The 13,731-nt window shown below is 40.2% G+C and overlaps 1 protein-coding gene across 1 annotated transcript in view; it reads right to left on the bottom strand.

Moving 5' to 3' along the window:
• Nucleotides 1–13,731, bottom strand: part of SH3YL1 (SH3 and SYLF domain containing 1) — a 35,060-nt gene that overhangs the window by 18,046 nt on the left and 3,283 nt on the right. Inside the window, exons 2-4 of the mRNA XM_039322592.1 lie at nucleotides 4,483–4,593; nucleotides 1,840–1,953; nucleotides 1,316–1,380 (exon numbers count right to left, since the gene is read on the bottom strand). Of these exons, the coding sequence (XP_039178526.1) occupies nucleotides 1,316–1,380; nucleotides 1,840–1,953; nucleotides 4,483–4,593 (290 nt within the window). The remainder of the gene's footprint in view (nucleotides 1–1,315; nucleotides 1,381–1,839; nucleotides 1,954–4,482; nucleotides 4,594–13,731) is intronic.

The following is a 13,731-nucleotide window of genomic DNA, read 5'->3' as shown; positions in this document are numbered from 1 at the left end:
AGATGTTGAGCCTCTAGAAAGAGTGCAAAGAAGAGCAACAAAGAAGATTAGAGGGACGGAGGCCGAAACATATGAAGAATGGTTGCAGGAATTGAAAAGAAGGACTAGGTAGCAAAAGAAGGACATGATAGCAGTGTTCCAATATTTGAGGGGCTGCCACAAAGAAGAGAGGGGGATGGTGTCAATCGATTCTCCAAATTCTCCAAGGCAGGACAAGAAGCAAGGGATGGAAACTAATCAAGGGGAGAACCAACCTAGAACTAAGGAGAAATTTCCTGACAGTTAGAACAATTAATCAGTGGAACGACTTGCCTCCAGAAGTTGTAGGTGTTCCAACACTAGATGTTTTTAAGAAGAGATTGGACAAACATTTGTCTAAAATGGTATAGAGTTTCCTGGTTGAGCAGGGGGTTGGACTATAAGGTCCTATTCTGTTTATTAGAGATCCTGACATGGTTCCTCAAGTCAGAAAAACTTCTCAGCAAGAAACTTCACTTTCTAATTTTCTGATTTTACAACTCACATTGCTTTTATTTTCTTCCACAAAATAGTAATGGTGGAAGACTGGATGAATAAAGTACAGCCAGAGAAATAGCTGTGTCATCCCCACCAATTTACTTGAGTTCATTGCTTAGTTTTGATAATTGACAAGTGCAAGACAAATGTGGACAATAATGCAATTGTTTTGAATCAAACCCTCAGGATCATGTAGCCAAATGAATTAATCATCATATAGAGGTATCCCGCTACTCTTTTAATCCACAAACTTTGATACATTATTTTCTTCTTTTCATCTTGGAATATAATTCTTAAAGAAAGAATACATCTGCATAACTGGATAAATGAGTTTGCAAACTACTGTGAAGCTGTTATCCACTGTAAATATTCATTCTTCTTAAACGCAGAATAAACTCCCACGGAATTACTATTGTTGTTTTGAAAATATTAACAAATATGGAAAGAAAATGAATGTAAAAGCAAAAATATTGTATGCTCAGCTAAGATCTTATTAACACCGAGATCTAGTAACTTAAATTATCTCTGCAAAAAAGAAAAAAAATGGGATTCTAACATTATTATTGGATCATATTAAATCTAGTAAATCTAATTAAATCTAAAACTAGTTAAAATCCTCTTAGAAAACAACTGCTCCATTTCATCATAAGGGATGACTCTCACTTGGTTCACTGTTACTGTTTTACATATTGCATGACTTTTAAAACATTACCAAATATTTCAAACTGTTGTCTAATTTACTGCCCTCATCTTTTTAGTTTTGAGAACTATTCAGTGTAACATTCAACTCAATACTTACCTCAATACCAATTTCAAATCCACCACCAAGGCCAGCAATTCCTATGGCAGATGGAGCAGACCAGCCTATAAAGGTAATTTAGAGAGACATTGTGACTATGCTGACTGCTTAATTTTGATACAGTAAAAAGCAAAAGATGGCAGAAACAGTTTTCAAGAACAATGCAGTGATGTTCCAATGAGAACAAGAGAAGAAACAAAACTTATCGAAGTATAAAAAATAGCAGAAAGCAAAGTTACCTCACCAAAGCCCAAAACTCCATATCCACAAAAGAAAGAGACTGTTGTATTTCTGATAAGGACAGAGGAAAGTGAAAGTGAAAGGATCAAAGGCAACTAGTTGTGTCCAGCAAGGAACACAAATGCATTAGCTTGGCACATTATGAAAGTAAATGGACACATGGCATGCAAAGATGTAGCCATGTAGTAGATGTAACATTCTACTAATGTTCTTAAGAAGAAAGACAAGAAAGAGCAGGTACTTAAGGTTTGTCTGGTGCACTAAATTAGAAAAGAGAAATTTACCTCCATTTGGCAGACGAGCTAGTACTATCCCACTGCCTCCTCGAGCTGTTACCAAAAATCCTGCTTTGATAACAGACAAGATCGCAAGGCCTTTTGCTTTGGCAATTACATGGGCTACAAACAATACAATTAAAGATTACATTAGAGGTACTTTTAAAAAAAAACCAAACATTAGCAAATAAACTTATATAGTCAATACCTACCTGTCTTTCTAGGTGGACCAAACAGGAAATATGACCAGATGAACTAATTCTCATTATTTCTTTATGATAAGTTTACGTTAACAGAATCTTGTCAAGTCTGAAACTACTTCTCTCCCCCCCCCTCTACTTTCCCCTTTACCCAAGAAAACAGGGAGGGTCTCTTCTGAGCCTCTAGCCTAGGAGTCTTCTTTTATGACTTGTGGACTTCAACTCCCAGAATTCCTCAGCCAGCAGCCAGGGCCAAGTTTGAAGACCGCTGCTCCAGCCCTACCTACATTCCTGTTGCAGGCTTAGCTCCCTTTTACCAGACAGTTGTCCCTGCTGTGTCTCGGTGCCCTGTGTCCTAGTGTCATTCTCACATACCATTACAATGTGTTGTTATTATGCTAACAATCAGCTGCAGACTTCCTGTTAGCAGTGAAGAGACCAACCTCTTTGCTTTTTTCATTAGAAGACTGTTAGATAGTCTCCACGCCAAGGAACATGGGGTTGAACTGATTCTGAATTGAAAACAATTTAGTTCTTGTAACGGCTTTAACTCCTTTCAATCTATCTCAACAAATCTTATTAAACAGAATTCTGAAAGTGCTGTAGGCAGGGCTTTTTTCTCATAGAATGCCCAAAACAGAGTTCTGGCACCTTTTTTGGATGGAACCTTGTAGGGTAGGCAAGGCAGGTTGTATGACATGTGTGAGTTCCGGCATCTTTTTGTTTGTTTGTTTGTTTAACAAAAAAAGCACTGGCTGTAGGTATGGAGGAATTTTGGTTTAGAAAGTTACCCAAGTGCCTGAGAAAAGCTGCTTTTCTGCCAGGATCATGTGGCTGCCACAAAAACTCAGGAAAACCTGTCTTTCTTTTCAACAAAAGACAAAAAGTAGTTTCTAGTACAAAAAATTCAAGCAGAAAATGCCATGGAAGGGCAAACTCCATTTATTTTAGTTGATGGTATAAAAATATTACAATACTGCTGCTGTGTAGAGATTTCTCTCCTAGATATTTGACAGTGAAGATGCTTATAGGGAAGAGGTGAAGGCTCTGGTGGACTGGTGCAATAAAAGTAAAATTGTTTTACTTTCTAAAAATTGATAAAACAAAGGAGATCATTGTAGATTTCAGAAAGAGCCGGCATAGTCATACTCCACTCAGTATCAAGGATGCAGCTGTAGAGGTGGTCAATAGTATTAAGTATTTGGGGGTACAGATAACTAACAATCTGAATTGGTCTCTCCACATGTCATCCTTAGTGAAGCGTGCAAACCAGTGTTTGCATTTCCTGCAACAGATGAGGAAAGCACATCTTTCTCCTTCTGTCCTGGCCACTTTTTATAGAGGCACAATTGAAAACATTTTAACAAACTGCATCACTGTCTGGTTTGGTGGCAGCAGCACCTCAGATAGAAAGTCCATACAGAGAATGGTAAGGATAGCCAAGAAGATCATAGGAAGCTCGCTCCCTGGTATTCAGGATGCTGCTTATAAGCGCTATGTCCTTAGAGCTCAAAGCATTGTTAGAGATCCCACACATCCACGTTACGGTCTGTTTCTGTTGCTCCCCCCTGGGAGGAGGTTTCAAAGTATTTGTAGCAGGACTGCTTGATTCTGTAATAGCTTTGTTTCCTATGACATCTGTCTGGTAAACTCACAAGATTCGTTTTTCTTGCCATGCACATGCATACATAACCCGAACTAGACTGTTTCTCTGTGTCATATAATATATGTGGGTATATGCATAATTCTGTATTTATTTATTTATTGTCATATTTATGTACTATATATTGGAGGTGGTGACCCTTGAGAGCTGCATGCAACAAAATTTTATTTTAATGTGTGCCGACTAGTGTACATTCAAAGTGACAATAAAGTTATTATTTTATTCTACTCTATTCTACTCTATTCTACTCTACTCTATTCTATATTTGAAGACAAAATTTTGCTTCATGAATAAGAAGCAATCATTAATATTCTGAATGTCACCTGAATATTCTGTATTCAGTAGTGGTTATCTTTTAAGCTGGACTTCTAGAACACATTATTTCTAAGGACAAATGGAGTAGGAAAGGAAATGTGCATAAAATATTATTTCACAATATTATTTCAAATAATATTACATTATTAAAATCCATCTGAAAAAAAGTACAATTGCAAAAACATTAAAAAAAAAAACCTCTTGATCTAATGCCACTGCCATTGGGTACGAATTGCTATCTTAGGTTTTATAAAAAGCAGGCCTCTTAAAATGTAACCACAGGTGCTTTTTTCAGGCTCATAATCCATTTCACAATGTAAATACAGAATCCATACCTTTACATTATAATTTTTCATATAAACTCAGCAGGCAAAGACAAGGCTTCAGAGATACTTTAAAAAAGAGAGAGGAAAGCATAATTCAAGGCAAAATAAGGTTTCCATAACATATAGAAATGAAAATCTCACTCTTTACCAGGTATGAGCTTGTCAGGACCGTTTCTGGAGGTTATTTCAGTAAATTCTCTTAAAATCTTAGCTGCCTTTTTGGCTTCCGATTTCAAATTGGAAGGTATGGGATTGTTCACTGGAAGAGGAAAAAAAAAGAATATAAAAGGACATTGTAATAGTATAACATTAACAGAGAAGCCGAAGCCATCTTTCATTTTTTCTAATGGTTTATAACGCTTGATTGGATCATAATTCTCTACCTTAATCATATTCTGTGATGCCATTACAGTTTTTTTCCTCTGCATAATGGCAGACGTCAGGAGAACATTGGCCCTTCATGGGATGAGGAACTGAGTGACAGTCTCTTTCCAATCACATCTACCAATCCCATCAGGTCATCAGGGATGGATATGCTTTGCAACCTGTCAGCTAGGGAATGTTGTCTGGCTAGAAAGAAACATTTTTATGTCATGGCTTCCTCCCTTTGGAACATCATCCCTCAAAGATCAGATTAGCCCTGACTCTCAGGCCTTTGAAGTAGTTCAGAGAGGGAAGTGCTAACCATGAATATTAACAGTAAGTTTATTGTAAAGTTATAGTAACAGCATCTTGCAAGTCTGAAAGTACATCTCCCCCCTCCCACACCTTTACAGTCCAAGAAATTAGGGAGGCTCCTCTTTTTAGGGCCCTTTAACCACACCACATTGCTTCTGAAAATCCAGGCGCCATTTCTCTGATTGCTGCTAAGGTCCTCCTCCTACGTGTGTGTGTGTGTGTATGTGTATGTATGTATGTATGTATGTATGTATGTATGTATGTATATATATATATATATATATATATATATATATATATATATATATATATATTTGTTTTCTGAGGTTTTCGCGGGTATTTGTATGTAGGTCTTTGGTTGTTCGGGTTTTCTCCACGTAAAATTGGAAGTGTCTTGGCGACGTTTCGACGAAGTCCCATTCGTCATCTTCAGGCTGGTGTTTTCAGCTTCGTGCTTTGAGCAGCAATGTGTGGTCTTAGCTGTTTCTTCCTTTTAACTGCCAGTGGGGGTATGAACTGATTGGGTGGGAGCTTGGCTGTGTTCTGATTGGGTGGAGGTGTGTTCTGAATGGTTAGCTCTGATTGGCTGGGGGGTTGGCTGTGCTCTGATTGGCTGGGGGAGTGTTCTGTTTGGTTGTGCTCAGGTTAGTCTGAGTTGCAGAGGGGTTTAAGATTTTGGGCTGCCTTGCTATTTTTTGGCTTCGCGTTCGTGGTCGTGCCTCATCTTCATGGAGGGTGTCAGTTTGCTTCATGTATGGATTGGAGGGGTTTAAAGTGGCTAATGATGCAGCTGTGGTCTGGCTTCTGGTTTGTGGTCGTGCCTCATCATCGGTGTGGCTTTGGGTTTGCTTTTTGCGTGGATGTGTGGTGGTGACATCCTGTGTGGTTTTTGTGAGTGTGGGTCTGGTATCATTTTTTGTGTTAGGGAGTCGTTTGTCAATAAGGGCGGGTTTCCAAATGGCTGGTAGGCGGGAGGTATCATCTCGCTTGTTCATGCTGTGTGGGCGTTTTTCTATCTCCCATACATAAAAGGCACCACAGACAGAATCAGTAAGATCCTCCATAAGCACAACATCAAAACAGCATTCTGCACAAACAGAAAAATATCCACCATCCTTAGAAACCCCAAAGATAAAATTGAATTAGAAAATCAAGGAGTATACGAAATCCCATGCACCACTTGTCCCACCACATACATCGGACAAACCAACAGAAGAATAAGTGCACGCATTGAAGAACATAAGAACTCAGTCAAAAAAGAGGAACCAACATCTTCCCTGGTCCAACACCTTAAAGCCACAGGACATGAAATTGACTTTAAAAATACCAGAACCATTGCCAAAAGTGAACATTTTAATAATAGAATAATCAGAGAAGCCATCGAGATAGAAAAACGCCCACACAGCATGAACAAGCGAGATGATACCTCCCGCCTACCAGCCATTTGGAAACCCGCCCTTATTGACAAACGACTCCCTAACACAAAAAATGATACCAGACCCACACTCACAAAAACCACACAGGATGTCACCACCACACATCCACGCAAAAAACAAACCCAAAGCCACACCGATGATGAGGCACGACCACAAACCAGAAGCCAGACCACAGCTGCATCATTAGCCACTTTAAACCCCTCCAATCCATACATGAAGCAAACTGACACCCTCCATGAAGAGGAGGCACGACCACGAACGCGAAGCCAAAAAATAGCAAGGCAGCCCAAAATCTTAAACCCCTCTGCAACTCAGACTAACCTGAGCACAACCAAACAGAACACTCCCCCAGCCAATCAGAGCACAGCCAACCCCCCAGCCAATCAGAGCACAGCCAAGCCCCTAACCAATCAGAACACACCTCCACCCAATCAGAACACAGCCAAGCTCCCACCCAATCAGTTCATACCCCCACTGGCAGTTAAAAGGAAGAAACAGCTAAGACCACACATTGCTGCTCGAAGCACGAAGCTGAAAACACCAGCCTGAAGATGACGAATGGGACTTCGTCGAAACGTCGCCAAGACACTTCCAATTTTACGTGGGAGAAAACCCGAACAACCAAAGACCTACATATATATATGTGTATATATATAGGTTGCTAACAAAGAATAAAGAGAGAACTGGTATAGCTATTTCGAGTTCCTTTAACTCTCTTCAGTCAGACTTACTCTTCTGAGATTCGAACCTGGGCTATCTGCATGTTAGGCAGTTGTTATAACCTCTAAGCCACAGGCTCTCTCTCACTTTGTCAGCTGTATCAGGAGAGAGACAAGGGGAGGAGATTTTACCTTGAATGTGCACCCTGTTAGCCCAAATATGGGAGAAAGAAATCTTCTTTCTTTTCTTTTCTTTTGCCTGTATCAGCTCAATCTAGAGCCATCCACAAGCAGCAGTCGCCAATTGCGACATCATGACAATATATATATACGTGTATATATATATATATATATATATATATATATATATATATATATATATTAAAAATTAACATAAAAATTGAGGAACGTAGTCTCCTGGGTGTATACATATTCAAAAGATAAAAACGAGCACCAGGAGGTAAAACAATTAAATGTTTAATAAATAAATAACCTAGCTTTCGATGGCTATATTGCTGCCATCATCGTCAGGGTGTTAAAAGCCAGAGGGTGGGGGAGCTCGTTTATAAGCACAAACGCGCCTGCACACGGCTCATAGACCGTGACCCTTAAAAAAATCGAGTCAATAAGACGCTCAACACCCTGAAACGAGGTAGAAGATTAGACGACATAACCCTTTTGAGGATACGCCCTAGCGACACGGCGGCAGCTAGATTCTATGGGCTACCCAAAGTGCATAAGGAAGGGGTTCCCCTCCGCCCCATAGTATCTTTTAGGGGTACCCCCATGTCTGGTTTGGCTAAGTGGCTGAGTCTTCGTATCGGCCACTTGGTCGCTGATAGCCAGACGGTGGTAAGATCGGCAGAGGAATTCCTGGACAGGATTAGGTCCTTAAGGATAGAGGATGACGAGGTGATGGTATCTTTTGATGTCGTCTCCCTCTTCACCTCTATCCCACAGGACCTAGCCCTTGCGACCGTTAAAGATCTTTTGAGTCGCAGGGGCTTAGGACAACACCAGGATTCCCTTCGCCCGGAAGATCTTGTGGACCTTTTGGGTTTATGCCTCAAGACCTACTTCACGTTTCAGGGTAACACCTATCAACAAATAAAGGGTACTCCCATGGGGTCACCCATTTCCAGCGTTATTGCCGAGGCTGTATTGCAGTGGATAGAACAAGTAGCGATGGCTCAGTATTGTCCCAAATTCTGGGCCCGCTACGTTGATGACACCTTTGTTGTCATCAAAAAGAGTCGGAAGGCTGACTTTGTGAGCATACTTAATTCGGTGTGTGTGGACTTGCAGTTTACGGAGGAGGAGGAACATCAAGGCAGGCTGGCGTTCCTTGACGTTTTGGTCCATCGCCAGCCTGATGGGACCCTTGCTACTAGGGTCTACCGCAAGCCCACGCACACCGATAGGATTTTGCATTTTAACAGCAACCATCCGGTGGCCCACAAGGTCAGCTGTATTAGAACCCTGTTTAAAAGAGCTGACTCACACTGCAGCACGGCCAAAGCTAAGGCTGAAGAAAGGAAATACCTGTTCCACACCTGTAGACGTAATGGATACCCCAATAAATTTATCAGGCGCCACAGTGCTCTATCCAGACCTCCCCATAACCCACCTATTGGGGAGCTACTTCCACAGACTACACGTATTACTCTCCCCTATGTCAGTAATGTTTCTGAAGCCACGGCTAGGCTATTGTCACCCTATGGAATAAGGGTGGCACATAGACCAGACTGCACATTGCGTTCCTGTATCATGAGGTTGAAAGATCCACTCCCCGTTACTGAGAAATCTGGGGTGATCTATAGAATCCATTGTATAGATTGCCCAGGTAATTACGTGGGAGAAACCTCTAAAAGAGTAAGGACAAGAATACAGGAACACAAGCTGGCAATAAAAAGAGGGGAGCACTATTCACAAATCCTCACTCACATGGTAGAGCTTGGACACAAGTTTGATTTCAATGGGGTGCAGGTTATTGCTAGTGATGCCTCCAAGAGCGGCAGACTCCTCAAAGAGGCTTGGTTCTCAGACTGTAACTCTATTAATCGATGTGTGGAGTTACATCCTGCACACCAGGTCATGAAAACTTGGGAGGCACGCATTTGTTCCAGACGGAGGAAGCACCCCACTGTTTGCAATCTCAATTGTTCCAACGAAGAGATAGACAACGAGGTAAGGACGATCCTACCATCCGGAGTGCCCCCGGCTATTAGCAATTCCTGCGCGCACCCACTGATGAATGAAGAATTCGTTGACAACAGCAACCCACCCCCTAGTGCCCTGGATGCCCCGAACACTCCTTCCCTTCCCCCTCCCTCTCCTCGATATTGCGTCCGACCTACAGACTGCAACCGCCCCATTAAGGGTCCCATCACGCGTTCCCAAGTAGTACGGTGGAAACGTGAGGGCGCACGCGCGAAGATCGCAGTTGGAATTTCCTCCGAAGGGAGAGTTGAATCGGACGCCAAACTAACAGGAACGGAGATCGCAACGAACTGCTGTGCATCCCATGCACGGAAGGGCAGTGGGTTGGGGGCTATAGGGGAAGATGGGAGCACGCATGGGGTAGCATGCCCCCTGAGAGTGACACATCAGACACGGGGGAGGAAGATAGCCAGATCTGGGATTTCTTCGCAGGATCGGTCTGCAGTTACCCATGTTACTCTAGTGCGTAGTGACATGGAATGCTCGCCTCCCAGCCTAGGAGCCGCACGCAACAGAGAAGTAATCAGCTGCAAGAACTTAGAACTCAGAAATACTTCTGACATGAGTGATGAAAGGATCAATCGACCGGGCCCCATAACGAGGTCTATGAGCCGTGTGCAGGCGCGTTTGTGCTTATAAACGAGCTCCCCCACCCTCTGGCTTTTAACACCCTGACGATGATGGCAGCAATATAGCCATCGAAAGCTAGGTTATTTATTTATTAAACATTTAATTGTTTTACCTCCTGGTGCTCGTTTTTATCTTTTGATATATATATATATATATATATATATATATATATATATATATATATATATATATATATATAATAAAATATAAAAATGAACACTAGGGTAATAAAAACTAAAGAAGTTTTTAATGGGTTAAAACTATAAAAGTTTTAAAAAGCGCCAAGCTTTCGCCGTCACCTGCCGGCATCCTCAGGGCTGGCGTGCCAGAGAATGAGAAGGTCTTTTTATAGGCGTGCCGAGGTTTGCACTCGGCTCCTTGATCTTGTTATGGGGCCTGATTGGTTCAGCCGTGTGTAGTTGGCCTGCGCTTTTTTTCTCTTCTTAGTTGTATTTTTATCCTCGTCCGTCTACGGCTGAACCAATCAGGCCCCATAACAAGATCAAGGAGCCGAGTGCAAACCTCGGCACGCCTATAAAAAGACCTTCTCATTCTCTGGCACGCCAGCCCTGAGGATGCCGGCAGGTGACGGCGAAAGCTTGGCGCTTTTTAAAACTTTTATAGTTTTAACCCATTAAAAACTTCTTTAGTTTTTATTACCCTAGTGTTCATTTTTATATTTTATTATGAATATCCCTAGGGTTCACATTTTTAACCTTTTTAATCGTGAATATATATATATATATACATATTATGTATTTTTAATTTAAATACTGCCAAAATTGTATGAATCCTGGGAATTTCTAATAAAAACAAACAAAATGAAATTTAAACACAACGTTCACTTTTTATAGAAAACAAATTCAACATTAAAACATTAAAAATAAGTATTTATTTGTGTTGTATTCACACCAGGCAATATCAATTTTAAAAGCTTCACTATCTATAGTGGCTACAAGTATTATTTTGTAAGGGAATTTGCAGCCGCCTCATGTGTCAATATTGGATCAGACTGCAAATACTGTTGTGAACTACCTAGTCCTTTTTGGTGAGATAGGCTGCTACACAAGTTTGATTAATAAATAAATTATAAAAAATGGAAATAGGATAAAGGGGTGGAAATATTTCAGGAACATTTTCTTATGTCATTGTCCTTTTATTGCTCTAGGGGTATGTGTAATAGTTTACCCAGTACCAAAGGCCAGATTGAATTTACAATTAGTATTTGACATAGAGAGAGGGATCACATGGGATTAGTCACAATTTCACATACAATTCTAATTATAGTACAGGATGAATGCACTGTTTAGGAAAATATGAGATGTGAGAAACTGAGAAAGAGATGAGAGAGATAAAGGAAGGAGGAAGGGAGGAAGAGAAAGAGATGTCATTTCACAAGAATTTTTGCCCTGCATTATTCTTAATTAAACAAATACATGGTACAAGGCATGATTAGAAAAAAGCAATATACCAACAGTACTAAAAATACAAATAAAACTACTCTTACACATTGGCATCAAATCAGTTAAATTTATTTAAATAATATGTAGAAGTATCAAACTTCTGAGTGGTGTGGTGGCCTAATGGGAGTGGCATGGTGGCCTAATAGTAAAGACATTCGCCTCCCACTTGGAAGATTGAGAATTCAATCCTTGGTAGTAGCAAATATTTCTCTCCTAGGAAGCAAAGAAAAAAATATCTGCTGTGATATTGCATGGTGTCAGGAAGGACATCCAGCCAGTAAATACTCAGCTCCATCCAGTTGCTCTGACTCAACCCTGAATTAAGATTTTACAGGGTTGTAAAGAGGGAGTTAACACCTAACATCCGAGGCACCCCATGAAATACTGCAAATAATAATGTACTGTCATACAGCAAGGTCCTGGGAATTACAGTATATTACATCATTTTCCCCCATTGACCATTTGCACTACCTCCACAGAAAATGGACAGTCCATGAACCATAAATTGGGAACCATCATAGTATAAGTAGTCCTTAAGTTACAACCACTCGTTCAGCAGAGTTACAATGGCACTGAATAAATGGAACTTACAACCGATGATCGAGGTTGTGGCTGTCGCAGTGTCCCAGCAGTCATATGATTACAATTCAGGCACTTGGCAATCAGCTCACAATTATAAAGGTTGCAGTGTCCTCTGGTCATGTGTGATCACAATTTGTAACCTTCCATGCTGGTTTTCCATAAACAAAACCAATGAGAACACTGGCAGGAGGTTGCATGTTACTCACAATCCTGCAGGTTTTTTTTTTTCTCCTTAGGAGCCCCTGGGAAACATAGGGATTTTATACTCCTTAGTACATACCAACCTATAGCCTTTGGTGCCCACCCTTGGCACCTTCAGACCTGTACTCTGTAGCATTCACAGACTTGCGTGCCTGGGAGGAGCTTTTAGCACCTCTTCCCACATTGTGTTCATGGGAGATCCTTGCTTAACCACCTGTGTGATCCTTGCTTAATGACAACAGGATTGCCATCACATGATATTATACCACATTGCTTAGCAATGGAAATTCCAGCCCCAATCATCATTGTAACTCAAGGATTATTTGTAAGGAATAACTACTTCCACATTCTGACAGTTCTCTGCTGTTGTTAATAATATTAATCTCCCTTATGCAGTTGTTTTCGAAAAGATGATGGAACACCAGAAATAACAATAAACACCCTAAACTTCACCTACCATTTGCATACCTTTCTTTAACAATAGCATGCATCAACCATTTGTTGATTTAAATGTATATCCAAAGCAGCACAGCCCTTCTGCCATGTGCCTCTTTACCTACATTGTGTTGATAATCCTGTTCCCATTTGTTGTAGAAAGAAAATTCAGGAATAGTCTTAAAAACACTCATTTCTATTAGCGCATGCTTCTACTGCTTGCTTTCTATGTAATCAAAAGACCAGGTCTATTTTTAAAAATTGCAGTTCATTTATACATTGACCAACAATGAGGTGGAGGCTAGATTATTTGAGATGTTCATAAAGATGATTCATAATAAATATTGAATATTATTAGAATTTGAATGTTTACTGACTATATTAATAAAATTTATTATCCAGTCACTGCTAAGTAGTTCTGCTCTCAGAAGCTAAAGCACCTGGTTTTGTCTGTTCGATCTAACATAGTTATGATCATTCTGGGAAATTGCTATGAAGAGATAAGGATCATCTGAAATAATTGGGATATAGGATAAAAGGCTGCAGAAAATGGATAAAAATGCCCTTATTCCATAGCTACCTTACCAGTTCTTCATAGCAAGTGGCTCACCACTCCCTTATCCATTTTTTTCCTGTGTTTCAGTTTTAATTTTTACTGTGAATGTATTTATATTAATAGATTTTGTCCACAATTCTGTTTGTAATATTCTACTTCAAGCAGATCAAATAGTAGAGAAAAGGTTAAAATATTTACACAAGTATTGCACCTGTGTGAATAATCCAAGGTAAAAGGAACTAGCTGAATTGCTTTCCCTGAGCAAACTTTCAATGTGGTTCTAAAGGAAGATCTACCTTAAAACTGCTTTAACCTATTTTTTTTTTGGGGGGGGGGGGAAACAACCAGTCTAAGTAGCTGAAGAAAATCAAAAGATATTACAAGCACAACAGTATATTCAGGACTTTAACAGTCAAAATTGGAACAATTGTCCTAAAAATGTTGGTCCTAAGATTTAATTAGTAATGCAGTCACATGAAATTCAAAGTGATATGCTACTCATAGCTATCCCCTGCTAAAATTATCCATAGAATTATA

Source organism: Crotalus tigris, unplaced genomic scaffold, assembly GCF_016545835.1.
Source record: "Crotalus tigris isolate CLP2741 ecotype Arizona unplaced genomic scaffold, ASM1654583v1 scf7180000024117.2648584, whole genome shotgun sequence".
NCBI classification, from domain to species: domain Eukaryota; kingdom Metazoa; phylum Chordata; class Lepidosauria; order Squamata; family Viperidae; genus Crotalus; species Crotalus tigris.
Note: the sequence above shows the minus strand (reverse complement) of the source record. Positions and strands in the feature narration are given on the sequence as shown.